Here is an 18,979-nt window from a genome sequence, read left to right on the forward strand (position 1 = left end):
ATAATGATAAAAGTAATAATCAAATTGTATAACAAAATAAAACGCATTTTGCTGTAACATTATTTAAAACTTTTTTTAAATTATATCAAGAAAGATTTACAGGTAAAAAATATGAAATTTATATAAAATTTTCAGACCACATTGTATATTCCTTCCACATACTTTTTGTAATGCAGATCAATAATTTCCACTTCAGAAAAGATCGCGCGATTCTCGAAAAACGATGATAAGTAGGACGATTTAGGGATGAGAAGCTTCAGATCTCCTTCATAAAACGGATCCTCAGTGCATATCGATCATTTCTGTTTTCGTAACCTTTCAGATGGGAAAGGATCGAGTAAACCTGCTCGGCGAATTGTGGATATTTGCTTCCAGCATTCGGTTTTCAACTACATTTTGTTTTTATTCCCGAGCTATCGATGCACGTTGGCGTATCGTACAAAAAATATCGTATCGACATTGCGTATTATCGGGGCTCAACGTGTAACAGTTGTATATGGGCCACTATTTTCCCATGTACAACGACTAACTAAATTCATTTGCAACTGCATGAAACAATTTAGCGAGGTATAAAAAGTGTAGTAATTCAGTTACATGTTCGGAAAAATGATGTTATAGCATTGTGTCGCAACATTAATTGACATACGAGTTTGGCATAGCATACACCTTTGAATTTCAAAGTTTGAAATATAAATCAATTTTTTTATATTTAAAATTATTTAATATCCAAAAATTCAAAATCCGTAGATTCAATGAAACTGTGATGATCAAAGATATAAATGTTTAGAGAATCAATATTTTAATTTGAATATTTATCTATACATAAAAATTTTAACAATGAAGAATATAAAAAATATTCGAACACATCAAAATGTCTAGAGATTTAATTTAACCTACGTTAATAGAAGAATTTTAATATTTATTAGAAAAAAAAAATTTAATTATTCATTTAAATTTCTATTTTATCATTCTATTCTTAAATTTTTCTACAATTTAATACAAATTTTCCTTTATTAGCCTTACTTTTATCTTGTTCAATTATCCGCACGTTAATAGCCTTAAGAAGTAGTTAATTGCTTCTTAACCGATTCGCACAGGAAGGTATAGACTGTAAAAGTTGTAGGTCCGATAGTTTATCGTTCCCTCATATACAGTCACTCGCTGCTAATCGCGTGGTTTACGGGCCCCAAAGTCATTCCGTGTAAAACTCGAGTGCAGTTTGTGTGCAGTTTCCGTTTCCATCGTGATGAGTGGAAACTTTGGTCAGGTTTCTCTCCGTTCCGGTGCCACCATTCTCGTGCGGTAGTGTAACCATTCGCTTTAAAACGTTGGGGTTTGTTTTAAACTTCATTGCGATTTTCTTCGAGTCTCAACGCGCGCGGGACTAATTCTTCGTCCACTTCTTCGTTTAGCTCTCTTCGTGCGAGAGAGCCATAATTTTCAAGAACTACTTAAAGCTGCTTTAGACAGGCGAGCCTGAAAACTTTTCCTAACGACACAACAATCACGAGAACTCCCACCGCGACATTGATGCTGATATGTAATAAAGATTCGTGCTTCCATTAGGCGATTAAAATTAGGAAGAATTTTCTAAAGTTTCTTTCATATAGATAACTTTACCTTTACATTATACCAAATGACAGCTCATTTAACCGTTTAATGTTTCTTCCTAGTTTTGAGATGTAAACCGACATCAGTTAGTTGTTCTATAATAATCTATATAGCGCTTCAACATTCGTCATATCAAGGATACGAGGACATATCGTATGTCTGAACCAGACGCACGAGTAAATAATTTACGAGGCGATCGCTCGGGTTGTCAAAGGTACAGGTGAGTAATGGCGGAAGTACTCACGGGAGATAGGATCCACGCTATCGAGCTTCCTGTCGGAGACGATATTCTCATGAGCGGCTTCCTTGCTCGTCCTTGGACGACATCCAGCGGCAGGGTTTGTCTCGTTGCTATTAGTGACTCCTTCCTGGTTTTTATGTTCGTTTCGTAGATGATCGTTTCTCTCATTCGGCTTGCAGGCACCGCCGCCAATTCCGACCTTCGACGATGGCTTGCAGCTGATGCCTCCCGGGTTCCCATTAATGTTCGTGTTAATGTTGATGTTGCTATTGCCGTTGGTCGATACGTGATTGTCGGCCTAAATGGCACACAAATCGATCGTAAATTGTGGTCTCCCACCGGTATTTTTAGACTATTTTAGTTATTTTATTGGTCATGAAAACCAAAGAGGATGTAATGCAAAGATAATATAACTGGTAAGTTTATTTTGGAATATTAGAAAGACTTGTCAGCACAAAAGAATGAAAATATTCTTTCTGTGTATAATCTTAACCCTTTATTACTCGAATGAGATTCCAAAACATCCTAGAATTATAAATTCGCTAAATGCTATTTATATACATTATTATATTTAGCGCAAATTATTTCACAATTAAAAAAATTTGTATTTATCTTTATCTAAAGAAAGTATAGAGAAATAGAATATTATCAATCTTTAGTTAATTGCAAATTATTAAGGAGTACAATGAAAATTGATGTATAATATTAGGACGTTAGAAATATCTCACGCAAGTAATTACATTAAAAGGAACCAGACGAGTAGAATTAATAAGAGAAATTAAAAGTTATATTAAAAGTAGATATATAAAAATAATGCACTAATGTTGCAAATGTTACTCAATCTTCTTATAATTGTAAAAAACAATGTATTGTTGTTAGAAAAAATGAGCAATAACATTAAAAATTGCATGAAATCGCAACTCTGAATTGCGGCGGAACGTCCTTCGCGACGAGGAGCGATCTATCCTCTTTAACCCTTTACATCGGAACGAGGCGAGGCTCGTGGTACCACCTGCCACCCATTCCCAGCTATAATTGAAGTTGTCTCGTTTCGTATTGTAAAGCTATATAGGCGGCAGAGTTTTTTTTTCTCGCGAGCTGCACCGGCTGGAAAGGCAAGTCTTTTATTCCGTAAGCACTTCGTTACGAGACTAACTCGGGATATTTCCCAAAGACATCTATCCTACGCCGACGGAGGAAAAGAGATAACCCATCTCGCACTTTCTTCCCCCGCATTCAGCGATCATTTGACCTTTTACCGCCAACACGTTTTTAGCAAGAACTTTCCTAATATGACTTTCACGTTTAACGCGGTAGTTAAATTGAAGTAACATCGGCAGACAATTTACCAGATAACAGCTCACGAATGAAAATTAATTAACCGATTTGCAGTTCCACATCGGATATCTACATTGCAAATAACGTCGTAATAATGCAATTTCATATTTAATGTAAAGTCCTAAATAATATTCCTGCCGAGAAACGCGGTCGAGTGTTTATTAGTAATAATCTGCAGAATAAAAATTTCTAAACATAGTTTCAGACTGCGAGTTCTGCTCAAAGGTTTCAAATTAATCTCTGTAATTCTATGCTACGATTTGTTTTCTCGTGAACGCTAACTCACAAAAGTAAAACGGACGCTAACATAACGGATTCAATTTCCAAGTTAGTTAGCGTATAACCAGAATCTATGTTATAACAGACTAGTAATATAAAGTAAACATGAGCAACGGTTTCTGAACAAGGTAAATCAACCCCACAACGGTTTTACAACTCGCGGTTCGTCGGTTAAGCACGTGTAAAGGTCGAGCGTCGTTCTCACCGAACTGGTCATGCAGGTGGACGAGGTAGACGAGCGCACCACGACTATCCTGTTCTGATTGTGATCATTGGAGGCAATCGTGGAGACGGTGGCGTGATTGACCAAGGTATGGGTGTCATTGGTACCCGTTGGGCTGGAGTTGACATTGCCGGTGGTGGCGACGCCGCCACCACCCAGGGAGGTCTGTCTGATGACTAGGACGCTGCCCGCTGGCTCCAGCACGACTACCTGTCTCATCCTCGTCGCGCAGTTCCTTGCCAGTCTGTCCTCGCCGAATGCGAGAGAATGCACTCTCTTCCCGTCTGCTCGTCGACGACGACGACGGCGGCGGCGACGTTAAGCGTGTCGTTCTCCAGCACGACACGTTCTCCGGTTCTTAAAGCTCCCACTCGTCCGCTGCCGCCTGCTCCTCCTGCGCGCACAAACACATCCAGGCTGATATTAAAGCTGTCGTTTTAGGGGATGATCCTACCCGCCCGCGCCCACACCCGCCGCCACCCCGGCGCGGATCTACACGCCCGCTTTCGTTCGTAACCGCGCGAGCCCGACCGTACCGGCGTGGCTTCTTCCGGAAGGCGAATCGATGGGATTATTTCTGCCGACACCGTCGACGTGCGGCTCGACTCTCTGCCTCTCTTTCAATAAGGCAGCTCTCGCGGTACACCACCTCGGTATCAAAGTAGCGGGCGTGTGCGCGGTTTAAACTAAGGTTGGGTCCAGAAGCTGCTGGCTTTCAGATAATGGCCCATTGCACATTCAATGCTCTAATGTGTCCCGTTTTTTCACCGAGGGTTCATACTTGTAGCGGGAGATCGATCGATTTTGTCTAAGAAATTTAATTGAGAGACTTTCATCATCACTGGATGACTTTGCTACGAAAGAAAGATTAATTTGTGTTAAATCGCCATGTAAGAAAGAAAAAAATGTTTTAATCAAATTCAATTAATGATTGAAATAATTGTTTACTTCTACATTTAAAAGAATTATGTCACACTAATATATTTGTCGCAGTAATGAATTGATACATTTCTTTCGAAAACATAAAGTGTAAACAGCGAAGGTCTGAAATATTTTTAGGTACATTTATAGTACGGATTGGTGAAATATATCTTATGCTGACCTCGGTTTTATTGCAATCTAAAGATCTGGTCATCCCAGTTTAAAGCCCAGTGCGATTTTCTCATTTTCTCGGCTCACCGGAGCGAAGGAATTTGTTTTCGAGATCTCTGAGCTCGTAGCAACAGGAGATCTCGAAGGAATCGCGGCTTAAAATTGAATGGATTTTGTTCAGAACCATTTGTGACCGTGTCGTGATACTCTGTGATACGCCATGAAATAAAAAGAGGGAAAAATTTGTGGAACTCGAAACTACTAGAGAAACAAAATATTTGATATATACCTATATATAAAATTTATTTTTATAGTTTTTGAATTTAAAAAAAAAATATGAAATAAATTTAATTCAATTTAATTTATATACAGGATGTCCCATAAGTTTTTACCAAGCGCTTTTACGTAGATAGAGAAAAGTCCTCTACCAATTTGCAATTTTCACAATGGTTAATGACATATTAATTACTAAAAATCGCTGAATATTAGTTTTCAATAATTTTTTACTCAAATATTACCAACTTTACACAAAAACAGCGAGAGACAAAAATTATTTATTTTCTTCTCTAATAAAGTTCTGAGAATTTTTTCAGAATTTTTTCAGAATTTTTTTTAATACCGTATTTTCTCATGTTGATAAAAGCAAGACAATACAGTACTAATAAAAAGTTGATAAAAAATTCGGAAAAATTTTTAGAGTTTTATGAGAAGAAAACAAATGATTTTTGTTTCTCGCAGCTTTTTTTTAAAGTTGATAGTATTTGAGTAAAAAATTATTCAAGACCAATATTAGGCAATTCTTAGTAATTAATATCTTGTTAACTATTGAGAAAATTGCAGAATGATAGAGGACCTTTTGACTCAGTTTAGTCCGCTTCATCTACACAAAAGCGCTTGGCAAAAACTTACGGGACGCCCTGTATGTTTATATATTTATTTTATGTATATATATTTATAGTTTATAAATTATAAATTTAATTATAATTATTTAAATAGATGTCCTTGATAAATAATGATAAATCTTAAAGTTATAATATTGTAAAGAATTCATGCATTAGAATCGTTTAACATGTACGTTTTCACAATGCTGATTCTTGTTTGTATAAAATAAGAAACAAACCTCCTTTAAGCACTTGAAACTATTCCAAGCTATTATTGTATTAGTAATTTGATAAAAAAGATAGCAGTGTCTCTCGTATATTCAAAGTGTGCGTAAGTTAGAATTCGCGTCTTATTTAATTAATTCTTATGGAGAAATGCGTTTCGATCCATTAGCTCAGAATAGTAAGTAAAATAAAAATTATTGAGGAATCATCTGGCAAATTTCCAGATTTATTTCAGCACACGATAGTTTTCACGTGTGAAACAGCCAGATTGTTCATCTTCGTAGACTCCGCGGGATTACTTATTAGGTTGGCATGCATAGTCATAAATGCATTTCTTGGCCGCTACTGTCATGGATTTGCTCGGCAAACAAAAGTACATCATTGCCAATTTTCACGTACAAAATTCTAGCGACTTAGAAAAAAAACCCAATCCTAGCAAAAAGCAACAAAACTAAACAGATTTATCATCTTTCATATATATTGTTCAAATTTTATAGAAATTATAGATTATTATATAAATAATTATTAATATAAACATTTTTATAAATTAATATAATATTATTAACCTAACCTAAACAATTATTATTATTATTATAAATAATTATTAATATGAATAATTTTTATTTGATTAGCGCAACAATTCTATGCAAAAATATATACGTGCTCAACTTCCGATAGGGTAAAAATTACTGAAATAATTAGAAATAATCGGCGATAAGGAATCGGCGCATGACTAAAAAAAATAAATTAGACGTCATTCGTTTTATTTCAAACCTTTTCAGAAATAGTAACCCCATGCAATACCCTGATACTGATATAATCCGTCAAGCGTTCCGGCCGCGATGACGCGCGGCTTCGTCACGTATGATCCGTGATAAACGCACGTCGTGTATTTTAGTAAGAATTAATGTCATTCGCTTGGCGTGCCTTCAATAGGCATTAAATATACAGGGTGAATGTTAAAGGCGAGTAAATATCGCGGTCATTCATGTATGGAGCCGTATCGAGCGCGCGCGTAGCGGATATCTGCCGGTACAACGGCACGTGCAATAATAATAGAACCGTCGCGTCGCCGGTGCATTCACACGCGGAGGATGTCCGTTCGTTACTATCCTATAGCATGTTAAGCAAACAGCTTACTGCCTAGACTTACGTATCTGTTCCGATTGTCGTAAGATTAGATTTCTAGTTTTAATCGGTTGACTTTGTCGTTTCATTCACAAATGAAACTGAGTTAAGTAACTCCGATCGCGCAGTTACTTTCATGACGATCGAGTGAGGAATGCTGGAGATTCGCCGATATACAATTCGAAGAAAACGTCGTGAAAATTTTGGCTCGCTACTTAAAAAAGATTATTTTCAGATCCGTATCCAGTTAAATTTTTAGATACTTCAGCAAAATCATTCTTTCTTTGTATTTATAGATACAAAAAAATTTTTCATCACGCGATAGTTTCCACGTATGAAACAGCAAAATTGTTTATCTTTGTAGAAAAACTTTTTTCTTATTGTTAGTCAGCGTTTTTTAGTTAATAAAAGATTAAATTTGGATTTGCAATGTCTTTGGTTTTATTTTTTGTGGAATTTTAATAAAATAATTGCATAATAAAACAATCACAACGAAAAAGCAATGATAAAGCCATCCTTTTTCATGCAATTAATTACACTAATTGAAAGAGAAAAATGTTTGATACTTTTGTGATTATAATTGTATAGAATAATAATGATGGAAGCACAATTTTTACTGCTGTAACGTTAATAATAATAATTATATTTATAGTTTTACCAAAAAATATATAGTTGGCACCGAAAATGACAATAAATTATAGTTAACATTGCAAATCTAGTGACTTTATATATGTGTACGTGCGTGATTTAGTTTTCCGTGTAAAAATAACACTATACTCAATATACAAAAATGGATTTACATATTTAAACATGTAGCATAGTGTTATATTTACAGAGAAACCTACACATATATGAAAGATTATATCTTATTATATACTTAGAAAAAAATTGGTAAAATAATAATTGCAAATATTTTTTTCTCTTAATATAAATGATACTTAGGTGGCTCTTTTAGACTTATCAAATTGAAAATCACATGTTCAGGCAGTCCGCTGTTATTACGAATATGAATGCATTGTTATTAAATTATCTCTAAAAAAATGTTCTGTTGTGGATTGAACTATTCTCTAATATGAGTAAAATTAAATGCATCTGTTAATACACACTGTGGATTATACTTGTGTCACTTCTAATCCCTAGCCGCGCTGTGTACGTCACGTGTAATCCCGGGGATTTATGGGCATGCTTTTCACAAGTTAAATTAATATTAAAGATGATTAAAGCATTGCGTTAAAAAAATGATGGGGTATAAAAATTACACGAAAGAAAATAAAATTTCGTGTTAAGAAACAACGTCGTATATGTTGTTGGAAAAGCAGATTCACTCTTTAGCTTGATTAAATTCATCTATACTACAAAAGCTCTGCAGGAATAATTTTCTCTTCGCTAATGTCTCTTCGCGTGGAATAAAATCTAACATATCAAAAATGACGTAAATGAGAAAGAACGCCAGCCAATGAATAAAATCTAACGATGTCAATAATGATGTATAAATAAAGAGAAAACTAAATGCGACACATTTCTCTCATCGCTTTAGGAACGGATGTAGAATTCTTTAGACCGCCATGCACTGCCAGCTTCGTGCTGATATCGTTAACTAGAAAATCGTATATAGGTGACTACGCGTTCAGATCGATCGATCTCCAGGCACCCATATGTTGCGCACGTCTTCCAAAAGCAAAATCGCCACGTTATAGGGATCGTCGCAGTTTGACGTTTATGAAGCACGATATTAAAGAACGCGTGCGAGACTAGCGAGCTAAAAAAAAAACTGAAAAGACCGACTAGAAAATTTTCGATCAAACTTCGAGCATCACTCCACAGAGAATTTTCTCTCATTAATCATCTGAAGAATTTCATTTGATAAATCCTTCCTTACCAATCTATTAAGAAATTTTACGTCATAAACTTTTTATGTAAGACGAAATAATAGAAAATGGAGAAAATTGAAAAAGTATTACGACAAAATAATTTTCTAATGGTGAACTATACATATACTTGTATTTTTATTAAAATTTTGATGATTATTTAACGATAATAAGCGCATTTCTCAGAGCTAATAGTGAATCTATTGGATCATTGCAATTATACTTTTTATGTTATATTTGCAAATTTGAATTCTTCTTATTAAAATAAACTTAGTATTCACACATACACACACATATTTTTATGAGTTATGTCATTTTAGTTCCTTATCTTTAAATTAATTAGTGCCTTTTAGTCATAAATTAAATGGATTTTGCAGATCTAGCGTCAGTAACTGTGTTACAAGTTTTGACGTCGTTCCGGAAGATTAATTACTTTATATAATAACTATTAAATACGCATTTAACGCATTAACCATTAAATACGTATTTTAAAAACTCTATTTTACCTTATTCACTTTAAAACGTCGATTTTGTTATCAAAATTTTAAAAAGAAGTACTTTAAAATGTTGCTATAAAATGTTTAAATATTAGATACGTAGAGATATAATCAACAACTGAGAATATTGCCTTTGATGCATTATATTCGAGAATAAACGTCAGTTTCTAAACAGTTAGGAATCTGAAATGTACCAAAGTGATGTTCCTATGCACGTTCCTAGTTATGCTAGTTGCTATTATCGTTTTCGAACGTGCCATTAGAATCCCCAGCGATAGGAAACGCACGTCACTCTTGATAACAGCTGATTACGATAAACTCATCGAGATAACGAGTCTACAGTTTGACAATACAAAATACCTTGATGTTACATCGACGTTGTATCAATATCGCAAAGTCATTGAACTTTTCCTCTTGCTTAAAAATGATTGACGAATGAACACGTATTCAATTGTATATTTAAAACTCGTTACTTTCTACGAGAATTAAAAATTTGTTACATGAAAGTTAACTACTAAATAAGTTTCTCATTTCCAGCCATCTCTCGCATCGATTCGAGAGTCTTTGCTCAGTAAGAAGACTTGAGGAAAGAAGTTCTTGCTTCAATAAGTCAAGGCAGAGTAAGACCAAGGGATTAACCTTGTGCTCTGAAAATATTATCTTTCACGAGGGTCTTGCAATCCTTAAGGGATGTATCTACAACACGCGCTGCTGTCAGAGAGGATTACGTCGCGTCCACGTTAACATTCATGACGTTTGCATTATGAGAAGGAAGAAGAACAGAGATTAAAGAAATTATAAATTATGCCAAATTGCCAGGTTTTAGTACAGGAAGTTAACAGAGAAGAAAAAAGAATAGAAGCCTAAACTAAGCCTAAATTATCATCAAAATAAATTATTTCGACGTTTATTTGCGATAGAGATATTTAAAGATCGGATAACTCTTAAGATTCCCAGCATAATTAAGTATAGAACAATTAATGAGATAACATACATCCTGTTCTATAAATATAACATATTATACGTAAAATACATATAAATATTTTCAAAAAAAGAAATTATTTCATAGACACTATAACGGAAGCTTACAAAACCTAAACTCAATTTATCTCCAGCTTGCTCTGCCCCTGAGACAATAAAAATGCGATAATTTACTTAAAGTTTATTTTTCATATAGCTACTGTCTCGAAAACTAAATTTATTACACGGGTGATAAGATATCGAACTTACACGCGAAATTCTTTTGAAGCGCGAGCATGACTTTTTCCGACAGGAATTATCTTTTAAAAATATTACTCGCCCTTGAAAGATAAAACCTATGCAAAATCTTATAAAATTTGCGGAATATTGTTATTGCATCCTGCGATCAATGCAATAACAAATCGCATTAACAAACATTTTAATGATATTTTCAATTTATACAATTTTAATTCGAGAGCAAACGATTAAAATTAATATTCATGTAAATTAATCTTTAAATAGAGAAATTTGTTTATTATACACGTTTGCAAAAGTTGAGCGCATTTTTAGTTTCCATTTAGGAAAGCATTAAAGCTTTTAATTTAAAATATCTGTTCTGTTATTTACACTTAAAAAATTAAAAGCAGTTAAAAAAAAAGTGAGAGCAAAAAATGTTATATTTACAACATTCATTGACTGACAGCAGTCTAATTGAAAATAGAATCTTGTTAATTCAATAAGAAATAGAAGTATACAAATGCAATCTTGTTAATTCAATGATGGCACTAATTAAAATAAACACGCCATGCTCTTGTTTAATAAAATGTTATTTATTTTATTAATCTTTATAGAACGAACATTATAGTGGCGCTGAAATAGTGTTATACTTTGAGGCAAAGAGACAGAGAGAGAATACAATGAAATGAACTACTTACTACAACAAAGAATACAATGGAATGAAATGCAACAAATCTTATTTAAGGAGAAAAGCTGTAAGAATACTTTAAAAATAGACCCTGCCCTCTAAAATATAATACATTGAATTAGCAAGAGATTCTATTTTCTAATTTCACTGTCGTCGACTAATGCTACTCATCATTTTTTTTCTTCCATGCAGAAATATATTACGAACAAAGTTAGAACGTGAAACACGGTGTCGCAATAAGTTCTCGATTAGCAAAACCTGTTTTTCTCTGATTGTTCTCCCATCGATCGAAGTCGCAGGAATCTAGCACGTTACAAAGAAATGTTCACGTTCGACGGTCCACTAACGACGTTCCCGCCAAAAATTCACGCCGTCGATGATGAACGTGTAATACCCACGATCGTCCTGGAACATCCGCCTCGAATCCGCCCGCGACCAATATGGTCCATATGGTTCGCTGCACGTGCCCGCACGGACGAAACGCGAGATTCCTTCCTCGCGGGCGGCGGCAAACCGTGGGTTTACGGTATGCTCTAAAAATAGCGACGACCATAAAGCCGCCACGCGGACGGGCGAAGCCGCGAACACGACGGCGACGTCGCGACGTCGCGTCGCGGCGACACGCACACGTTCGCCCAAGGAGCGCACCGAGTCGAGAGAAAATCGAAATGACTTTATTTTAACGTCGTAAAAGTCAAGATAAAATAAAGTCATTTTGATTTTTCGTTGACTTTTATGCGTTCATCCATGGAGCGTAATTCCTCCGTGCAGTCTCGATAGGCGCGCACTCGATTCTCTATACATCCCCCGTTCTTCGTATTTAGCGACTCTCTATTTATCAGAAGATGGTGACATTCTAGAGGATTTGATAAGGCGTGAAAAAGAAAAAAAAAGAGAGAAATAAAAAACCGATATGTGACAGAGGATACTCACGGGATCCGTGCTCCGAATGAGAACAGAAGGCCCGTCGCCGATGAAGGTAATCATTTCGGCACGCCGCGCTTCCCGGTGCGCGGCGTTGGCGCGACTCTCCCGGGTGTCTCTCCCAGCAGCTCGTTCACCAACGGCGACGACGGCACCTTCCTCCGCGCGACGGTACCGCGACGCTCATGATCGACGACGACGACGACGACGACGGCGGCGGCGGCGACGACGAAGATGGCAGTCTTGTCCGATTGTGCTTCCTCGTGCACGCCTCGGACACCGTCCGTCGGCTCGGCGTGCCTGCGTGCGTGCGTGCGTGCGTGCGTGCGTGCGATGCGCGACACTCTCACGCAGGGAATCGCGCGATCACGCGTGCCCGCGGTGGCCGCGGTCGATCCTCAGAATCCATGACAGGTATACGTGCGACACGTATACGTTGTATGTGCACGGAACGGAGCGGTGCGAGGCGAGCGTGGACCGCATGCGCCGCTCCAAGGTAAGAGTCATCGCGCTCTGTGCCGTCGCGGACGCGCCAGGGCGGACGTGAACGAGAAACCTCGCGGGCGGAAATTCAAAGCGTTTCCCGCCAAGTTTCCGCGGAATAGAAGGCGATGACGTTATCGTACGCTGTAAACGCGAAACGTCGGAGCGTATCTCGACGATGGCAATCGCACTCCATACGGTAGAGATCATTTCAGCAATATTGTAGCAAGATTGCAACGTTCCAGTAATATACTGTAATATTACAAATGTTATTGTAAGCTTCTGTTCCGTACGAGACGTAACCAAAGTGTCTTATATCTCTGGTGAAAATAAAAATGTAAGTCAAATGTAATGGGAGAGTAATAGAAGCGTAAACAAAGCCTCTAGGAAGAGAAAATTGAAACAACAAAACGTAAAAAAGGCGTTTACGCTTTTATTACTCTCCCATTACGTTCGACTTACGCTCCGACTTTATTTTCATCAGAGATACGATCAATATTCAGGTGTATTGTCCAATATTTGTAATTGTGTTCGTTTTCCTTTTTCTTAAAAGAGGTAAAAAAGCGGAAAGCAATAAACTTGAATCACGATGCAGATATTCTTACACTGTAACCTGAAAACACATCGCCGACGCAAGTTAATGCCTAGAATTACAAATCTTGGACTACTAGATCTTTTTAGTTAAATTTTTTGCAACGTAGAGAAAGAAAAAGAAAGTCGTTCACCTGTCGCATGACAAACGATGCGCAACGTTCGCCCATGGTAATCATGGTATTTCTTAGGAGTCTAGAACGGCCATGAATCGTGTTGAAAAATGTCTCGCTGTCCAATCAAGATCGTAATTATTCGAAGTGAAAATTCGTTCCGAAAAACGAAATTGATGAAACAGAAGAGAGCGAGAGTAGAATCGTCACTACCTGACTAGTTAATAATCCACTGTCTCGTGACTCACAAAATTTTCTATTCTAAAATCAGCACTTTTTGAACGTCTAACGTTTCAAGGCATCGCCTTGTTTAAAATGTCCGATGTACTGCTCCGGCGAGAAATCGCGCGCGTATCGACATTCGTTCGATATTTCGAGAATAGTGAGTAGCGCGCATTTCAAAGTCAGTTTTCGAAAGTTCAAGTTTTTTCATACTTATTTAAAATTTTTTTAAGACATGAACATTCTGTATTTCATCGATCATCTTAAAAATATTTTTTGCGAATCTAAAGCCGTAAATAATTACCGATTAAAGGTGAGCATTTTACATTGACTGCTTTATATTTATCACGTTCTTATTGCTTATTATTCCTGAATAGCATTTTACTTAAGGCCTATTTTTTTTAACTAAATTTTTTGCACGGTTCATTTCTCTCCTATTTTTCTTTTCATGTTGGAGAAAAAAAGAGAAAAAGATGAACTGCGCAACAAGTTCAATTAAAAAAAAAAAACAGATTCTTAGATTCTATAGTCGGTCTAAATAACACAGCGCCTACAAAACGTTAAAAAAGCGCTAAAAAGTGTATATAAGCGTTTGTTTTTGTGCTTCGCAGGCGCTGCTATGTTACTTAGATCTTCAATGTAAAATTTAATTTCTAACTAAATTACATTTTGCATATGTTAAGTCACGAGTTAATTTCGTTGTACATAATACTGAGGATACTTTGAAGTTCAATGAAAAAGAACAGATCTTTACATTCTATAACTCTCCAATGTAAAATCTAATTTCTAAGTAAATTGTATTTTATTGATTTTGCATTCTTTGTGTCACAAATTAATTTTGTTGCACGTAATACTGAGGATAATAATTTAAAGAAAGCAGGATAATTAAATTTAACGCATAATTTATTTTACACATATATTTCATTACGCATTCGAGCGTTCCTTTAGAGAGACGAAATCAATCACGCTCGTACAATCGATCGATGCTTCTTTCTACTCTTATTCTCATGCACGGATAACAGGTTAAAAGCATTCTACATTTCATTGAGCGCATTGCAAGCTTGTACCGAATGATCCCTAGTACATAGGATTTGGTCAGTTCCGCTCAAACTCCAGTAACAAAGAGGCCGTAACTCCATACATTGTTACACAAAAAATGAATAATTATTATTTGCGTATATAGATATATATTAATACATATATAATACAGAAATTCATAAAGTGCTCCAAAAAAAAACACTCATTATGTATAATAATCCTACAAATATATTTATATTTTTTGAATATAGATTATCCTCATAACTGTATTAATTCCGGAGGCGCGAATCGATTTTTTAATTACTTAGATTGTGGAATTATGTGAGGTTAAAAACTTGTAATGATCATTTCGACGTAAAAACGAAGCAAAAGAAAATACAAATATAATTAAATGATTCAAGTAAATATATATATAAACAATTCATGATTATATCTAATTATCGTCATTTTCAATAACAAATTTTCTATTTCAAAAAGTTAACAAAATCTGATCATAGCTCATACCATCCACCACGCATGGTGCGACATTACGGCTAAGAATCGATGTGAATAAAATGGACGACTGAAAAATTGGCACGAAGGAAATAATCCGCCTGGTACCGAATATCATGATATATTCCGTGCAACGTCTTGTTACACAAGTGGGAATCTAGTTTTATTTTTTCGTTTGAAAATTTTCTCCTAATACAACATCGCATTTTCCCCTAATAAATGAAAATGAATGTCACTCTTGCTATATAATATACAAAAAAAATTTCCTACAATTATACAGAAATTTTGTGCTGATAATGGAATTCTTCTTTCGATACATTTTCCATCGCTACGTATCGTGCACGATTAGGAATTAACCATCCGAACAATTGTTGAATTTCAGATCGTCGCTTCGAATATGCGCTACAATGAAATAATAACAAGAAATAGCCAATATCGATACTCGCAGTCGTGACTTCTGCAATGAGATTACTTCTTTACAATTATTTATGCCTCAATATCGAGATTCGGAATCATTAACACCGCGTCTCGTACAAGCCGCTGCGGCCAATGTAACGAACCCATTTTATCACATCATGATCCGAGTAATTCAATTTGGACTCAAAGACTTTCAAGTAGCGCACCTTGAAGCCAGACGGCGCAAACGGCACCTCGAAATTCATTGATATCGGCGGTCTCGTCCATTTCTTCTTCGTATCCGTCTCTAATAGATCGATCTCGGCGGACAACTGCGTCTCCTTCATGCCAGCCATGCGCTTGATCTTCCAAACAATCGCGTTCTCCGATGCTTTGTATTTCGCCTTCCCCTTCAAACATATCAGTTGTACACCGGCAGTGTTTAACGGCGTCGGTACGCGCACTTCTATCTTCTGCCCCAGCAACGAGGGCTTGAAGTTTGATTTCAGAACCGCTTTGACTTCCATTTTCGTTCGGCCCACCTCGCGCACTAATGGTATTACGCGGAAAGGCAATGATATGTCCTTCGTGGTACGATATCTGTAAATAAAAATAATCTTTATATCTACGATTATTTTCGTGATGAAAAATAATTACACATAAATTCTTTGACAAAGCTCTAGTCTTTCAAGTCAAATTCAATATCTGTAATAAAAATTTTATTATAATAAATATATTAAAGTTTGTGTCTCACACACCTCATCAGCTCGAATTCACCATCCGGTGGTATAAAACTAATGGAATGTTCGGTCTCGAATTTGCTAAGCTTAACGCACTGATGGAATTGGCAGTCATCAATAACAACAACTGGTTTGCCGGATCTAGCTCCTGTGGGATCATCACCACCACCTCCTAATCCGCCGCTTCCTTTCATGCCCTTAGCCTCCATAACAATCTTGTCATTAATCCCAAACTTGCATTCTGGCATACCAGACAAATAGGATTTCATTACCACCTAAAAAATAATTTTTTATCAGGAAATTTGTAAAAGCTCTGCTAAATTATTTTATTTTCTTTAGAGAATTTACCTTTCCAGCAACATGCGCACTAAGAACCTGACCCTGAGGGCTCATCAATAGATTCACATATTCAAGAACATCTAAAAAGAGCTCATTACGTCTGTACTTGATGCCCTCTCGCCTCCATCCGATTTGACCTGTGACTTGCGATGTTATCTGAGCTTGTTCTTCCTTGGTGGCTGATTTCACTCCTTGTTGAGTGATAAATGTCTTCAACACGCCTGTATCACAGTTCTGTGGATATCCAAAGTCAAGTATCTCTGTAAAAAAAAAAAAAGATAAATAAAGTTCCAAGGGAAAAGTCACATAATATAGCTATTAAAATATCAATCAAACTTTAATACTGACCATCGAGCAGCTCGTAAATAAGCACGAAATTGTTCTTGATATTCTCTTCTGAAATCTTGCCAAAATACGATTGCATAACATCTATGATCTTCAGCAGCAGTTCGAATACCATCGCTGCGTTAACATTTTGTTTGGTGACAGCAGCTAACCAAATGTTAGCACGTTTTATATGGAAAAACGATGTTCTGGCAATGTTGGTTACAGGTGAGCGCACTTGCTGTCGCGCGTGGATGACATTGACGCGAAATGCATCCACTGCGTTACGTCCAATATCATCCCGATACACTCGGGAGATGAGCACCTCTCCTTTGTGGTTGTAAACAAATAGACCCCCTATCATCTTGACAGAGGGTAGAGCTAGCTTTTTGAGTCAAGATCAATCTGCAACAAAAATTATTATAATATATTACAGTTCTTACTAAGTACATGACAACAAATTCAGTACAAAAAAATTCCCAATTAGCCAAGTTTACTTGTAAAGACTTTGCAAAATGTCTACTGATAAATTTTATTTGGTCTATATTATATCAAATGTAACAAAATGTCATAAAAAATATATTTTTATATGACTTAACAGATTGGTAGAAATTAACCAAATTGTTAAAAACTGAACAGTTTGACAAATTAGCAGCAGAAATCAAATAAGCTACTACGTTTGACAGATTCTGCTCGATTTCTGCCACTAAATTGCCATCACATTATAGGCCTGTTCTTTTTGACTGAACTTTTGCACTAGTTTATCTTTCTTCCTTTCCTTTCCAGCAGGAAAGAAGAGGAAGAAAGATGAACTGGTGCAAAAGTTTAGCCAAAAAGAACAGGTCTAATTCATGATATAAGAATCATGATTGTCGACAGAACAAGACCTTAATAGGATACAGATTCTACTGCATTTTTCAGATTTAATTTGCTGCCAATCTGCTGGCACTCTACAGACAGTTTGCTTACTGGGTTTCTAAGTTTCAATTTAATTTTCAAGGAATAAATCTACAAATTTATAACACAGAATTACTAAAGTGATTCCAAACTTCTACTGGGAACTTGGTAAAATCAATAAAGCATCCCTAAACATACGTTCCAAAAATAACTCGGCACTGCAATCACATATGAAGTAAAATAAATCAGATAAACAGTAATCTGACATTCCTTTACTGATAAGAAACGTCTTCGACGCTCAGCGAGTGGTCCTGAATTAGACAACCATAGAAAGAATTCGTAATACGTGCGGCACGTGAAAGCGCGTACGCATCACGAAAAAATTCATTGGGACACTTTAACGACAGGCAAAACGCCCCTTTTGTCAAATGACACTTGGAACCGTCCATCCGTTCGGTATGTCTTGCGAACGGTTAGTATTATCGATCGTACGTAGACCCCCGCCTAACCCTTCGCGTCCAAATCGCTGCCGCGCTCCTCGGGAAGCCGGCGTCGAGGAACGCGGGCTGGAGCAGGCTGGAGTTTCACTTACACATGACTCCCACGGAGGATGGCTCGCCAAGATTTCCTATCTGCGATTCCGCCCTCCCGTTAGATATAGCGCGATACTCTCTGCGCTTGATTGCAAGCTGATGGACGGCTGACGGCTGACGGAAGCAACACCCACTTTCCGAAGTCCGATATCGCGGATCGCCAACCGAGAACGCCACAGGCGACGTGGACGAAACAGACTGAGAGTGACTGCGAGCTGGATGGAGCTGGTCAATGAACGAAGGTTAGGTAGCGATGCCACCTAGAGCCATGCTCGTTGTCGTAATCATCGCTGTCGGTAAAATACGTCGTTTGAGGTGCGCGTTTATTTGCGCGAAATGAAATATTTACTTATTTACTTACGTATGTATACTTATTTATTTTATTTATTTACTTTATTTATTTATATTTGTATATATATATATATATATATATATACTTATTTATTTTATTTATTTATCTATATTTGTTATTCTCTCTCTTTATTTTACAAAGAATATTATTCATGTATACAGGCTGTATCTGAAATAACGCCCACTAATCAACTAATCATATAGTGCT

General features: G+C 36.5%; 2 protein-coding genes across 5 annotated transcripts in view; both read right to left on the reverse strand.

Moving 5' to 3' along the window:
* Camta (Calmodulin-binding transcription activator) overlaps positions 1–12,278 on the reverse strand; it is a 55,634-nt gene extending 43,356 nt beyond the window's left edge. For all 3 annotated transcript variants that reach the window (XM_018517510.1, XM_018517508.1, XM_018517509.1), the window contains exons 1-3: positions 12,202–12,278; positions 3,675–4,086; positions 1,856–2,150 (exon numbers count right to left, since the gene is read on the reverse strand). In XM_018517510.1, coding sequence (XP_018373012.1) covers positions 1,856–2,150; positions 3,675–3,911 — 532 coding nt within the window. In that variant the 5' untranslated portion in view covers positions 3,912–4,086; positions 12,202–12,278. The remainder of the gene's footprint in view (positions 1–1,855; positions 2,151–3,674; positions 4,087–12,201) is intronic.
* A 3,031-nt stretch (positions 12,279–15,309) lies between these two features.
* Positions 15,310–18,617, reverse strand: AP-2mu (adaptor protein complex 2, mu subunit). Of its 2 annotated transcripts, none has more exons than XM_018517487.1 (5): positions 18,420–18,617; positions 16,955–17,335; positions 16,616–16,866; positions 16,286–16,542; positions 15,310–16,127 (listed from the first exon to the last, which is right to left on the reverse strand). In XM_018517487.1, exons 2-5 carry the CDS (start codon positions 17,292–17,294, stop codon positions 15,647–15,649), a joined length of 1,329 nt encoding a protein of 442 aa, XP_018372989.1. In that variant the 5' UTR covers positions 17,295–17,335; positions 18,420–18,617; the 3' UTR covers positions 15,310–15,646. The 2 variants fall into 2 exon arrangements, with proteins under 2 accessions (XP_018372989.1, XP_018372990.1); XM_018517488.1 differs by lacking the exon at positions 18,420–18,617 and adding an exon at positions 18,026–18,246.
* Between the last annotated feature and the right edge of the window lie 362 nt (positions 18,618–18,979).

This window comes from Trachymyrmex cornetzi, unplaced genomic scaffold (assembly GCF_001594075.2).
Source record: "Trachymyrmex cornetzi isolate Tcor2-1 unplaced genomic scaffold, Tcor1.1 scaffold69, whole genome shotgun sequence".
Classification (NCBI taxonomy): domain Eukaryota; kingdom Metazoa; phylum Arthropoda; class Insecta; order Hymenoptera; family Formicidae; genus Trachymyrmex; species Trachymyrmex cornetzi.

Excerpts from the sequence above, each read along its gene's own strand:
- AP-2mu (XM_018517487.1), bottom strand. The coding sequence starts at position 17,294 with ATGATAGGGGGTCTATTTGTTTACAACCACAAAGGAGAGGTGCTCATC. Across the intron at positions 16,867-16,954 it reads TATTTACGAGCTGCTCGATG|AGATACTTGACTTTGGATAT; the intron begins GTCAGTATTAAA and ends TTTTTTTTACAG. Across the intron at positions 16,543-16,615 it reads GTGCGCATGTTGCTGGAAAG|GTGGTAATGAAATCCTATTT; the intron begins GTAAATTCTCTA and ends ATTATTTTTTAG.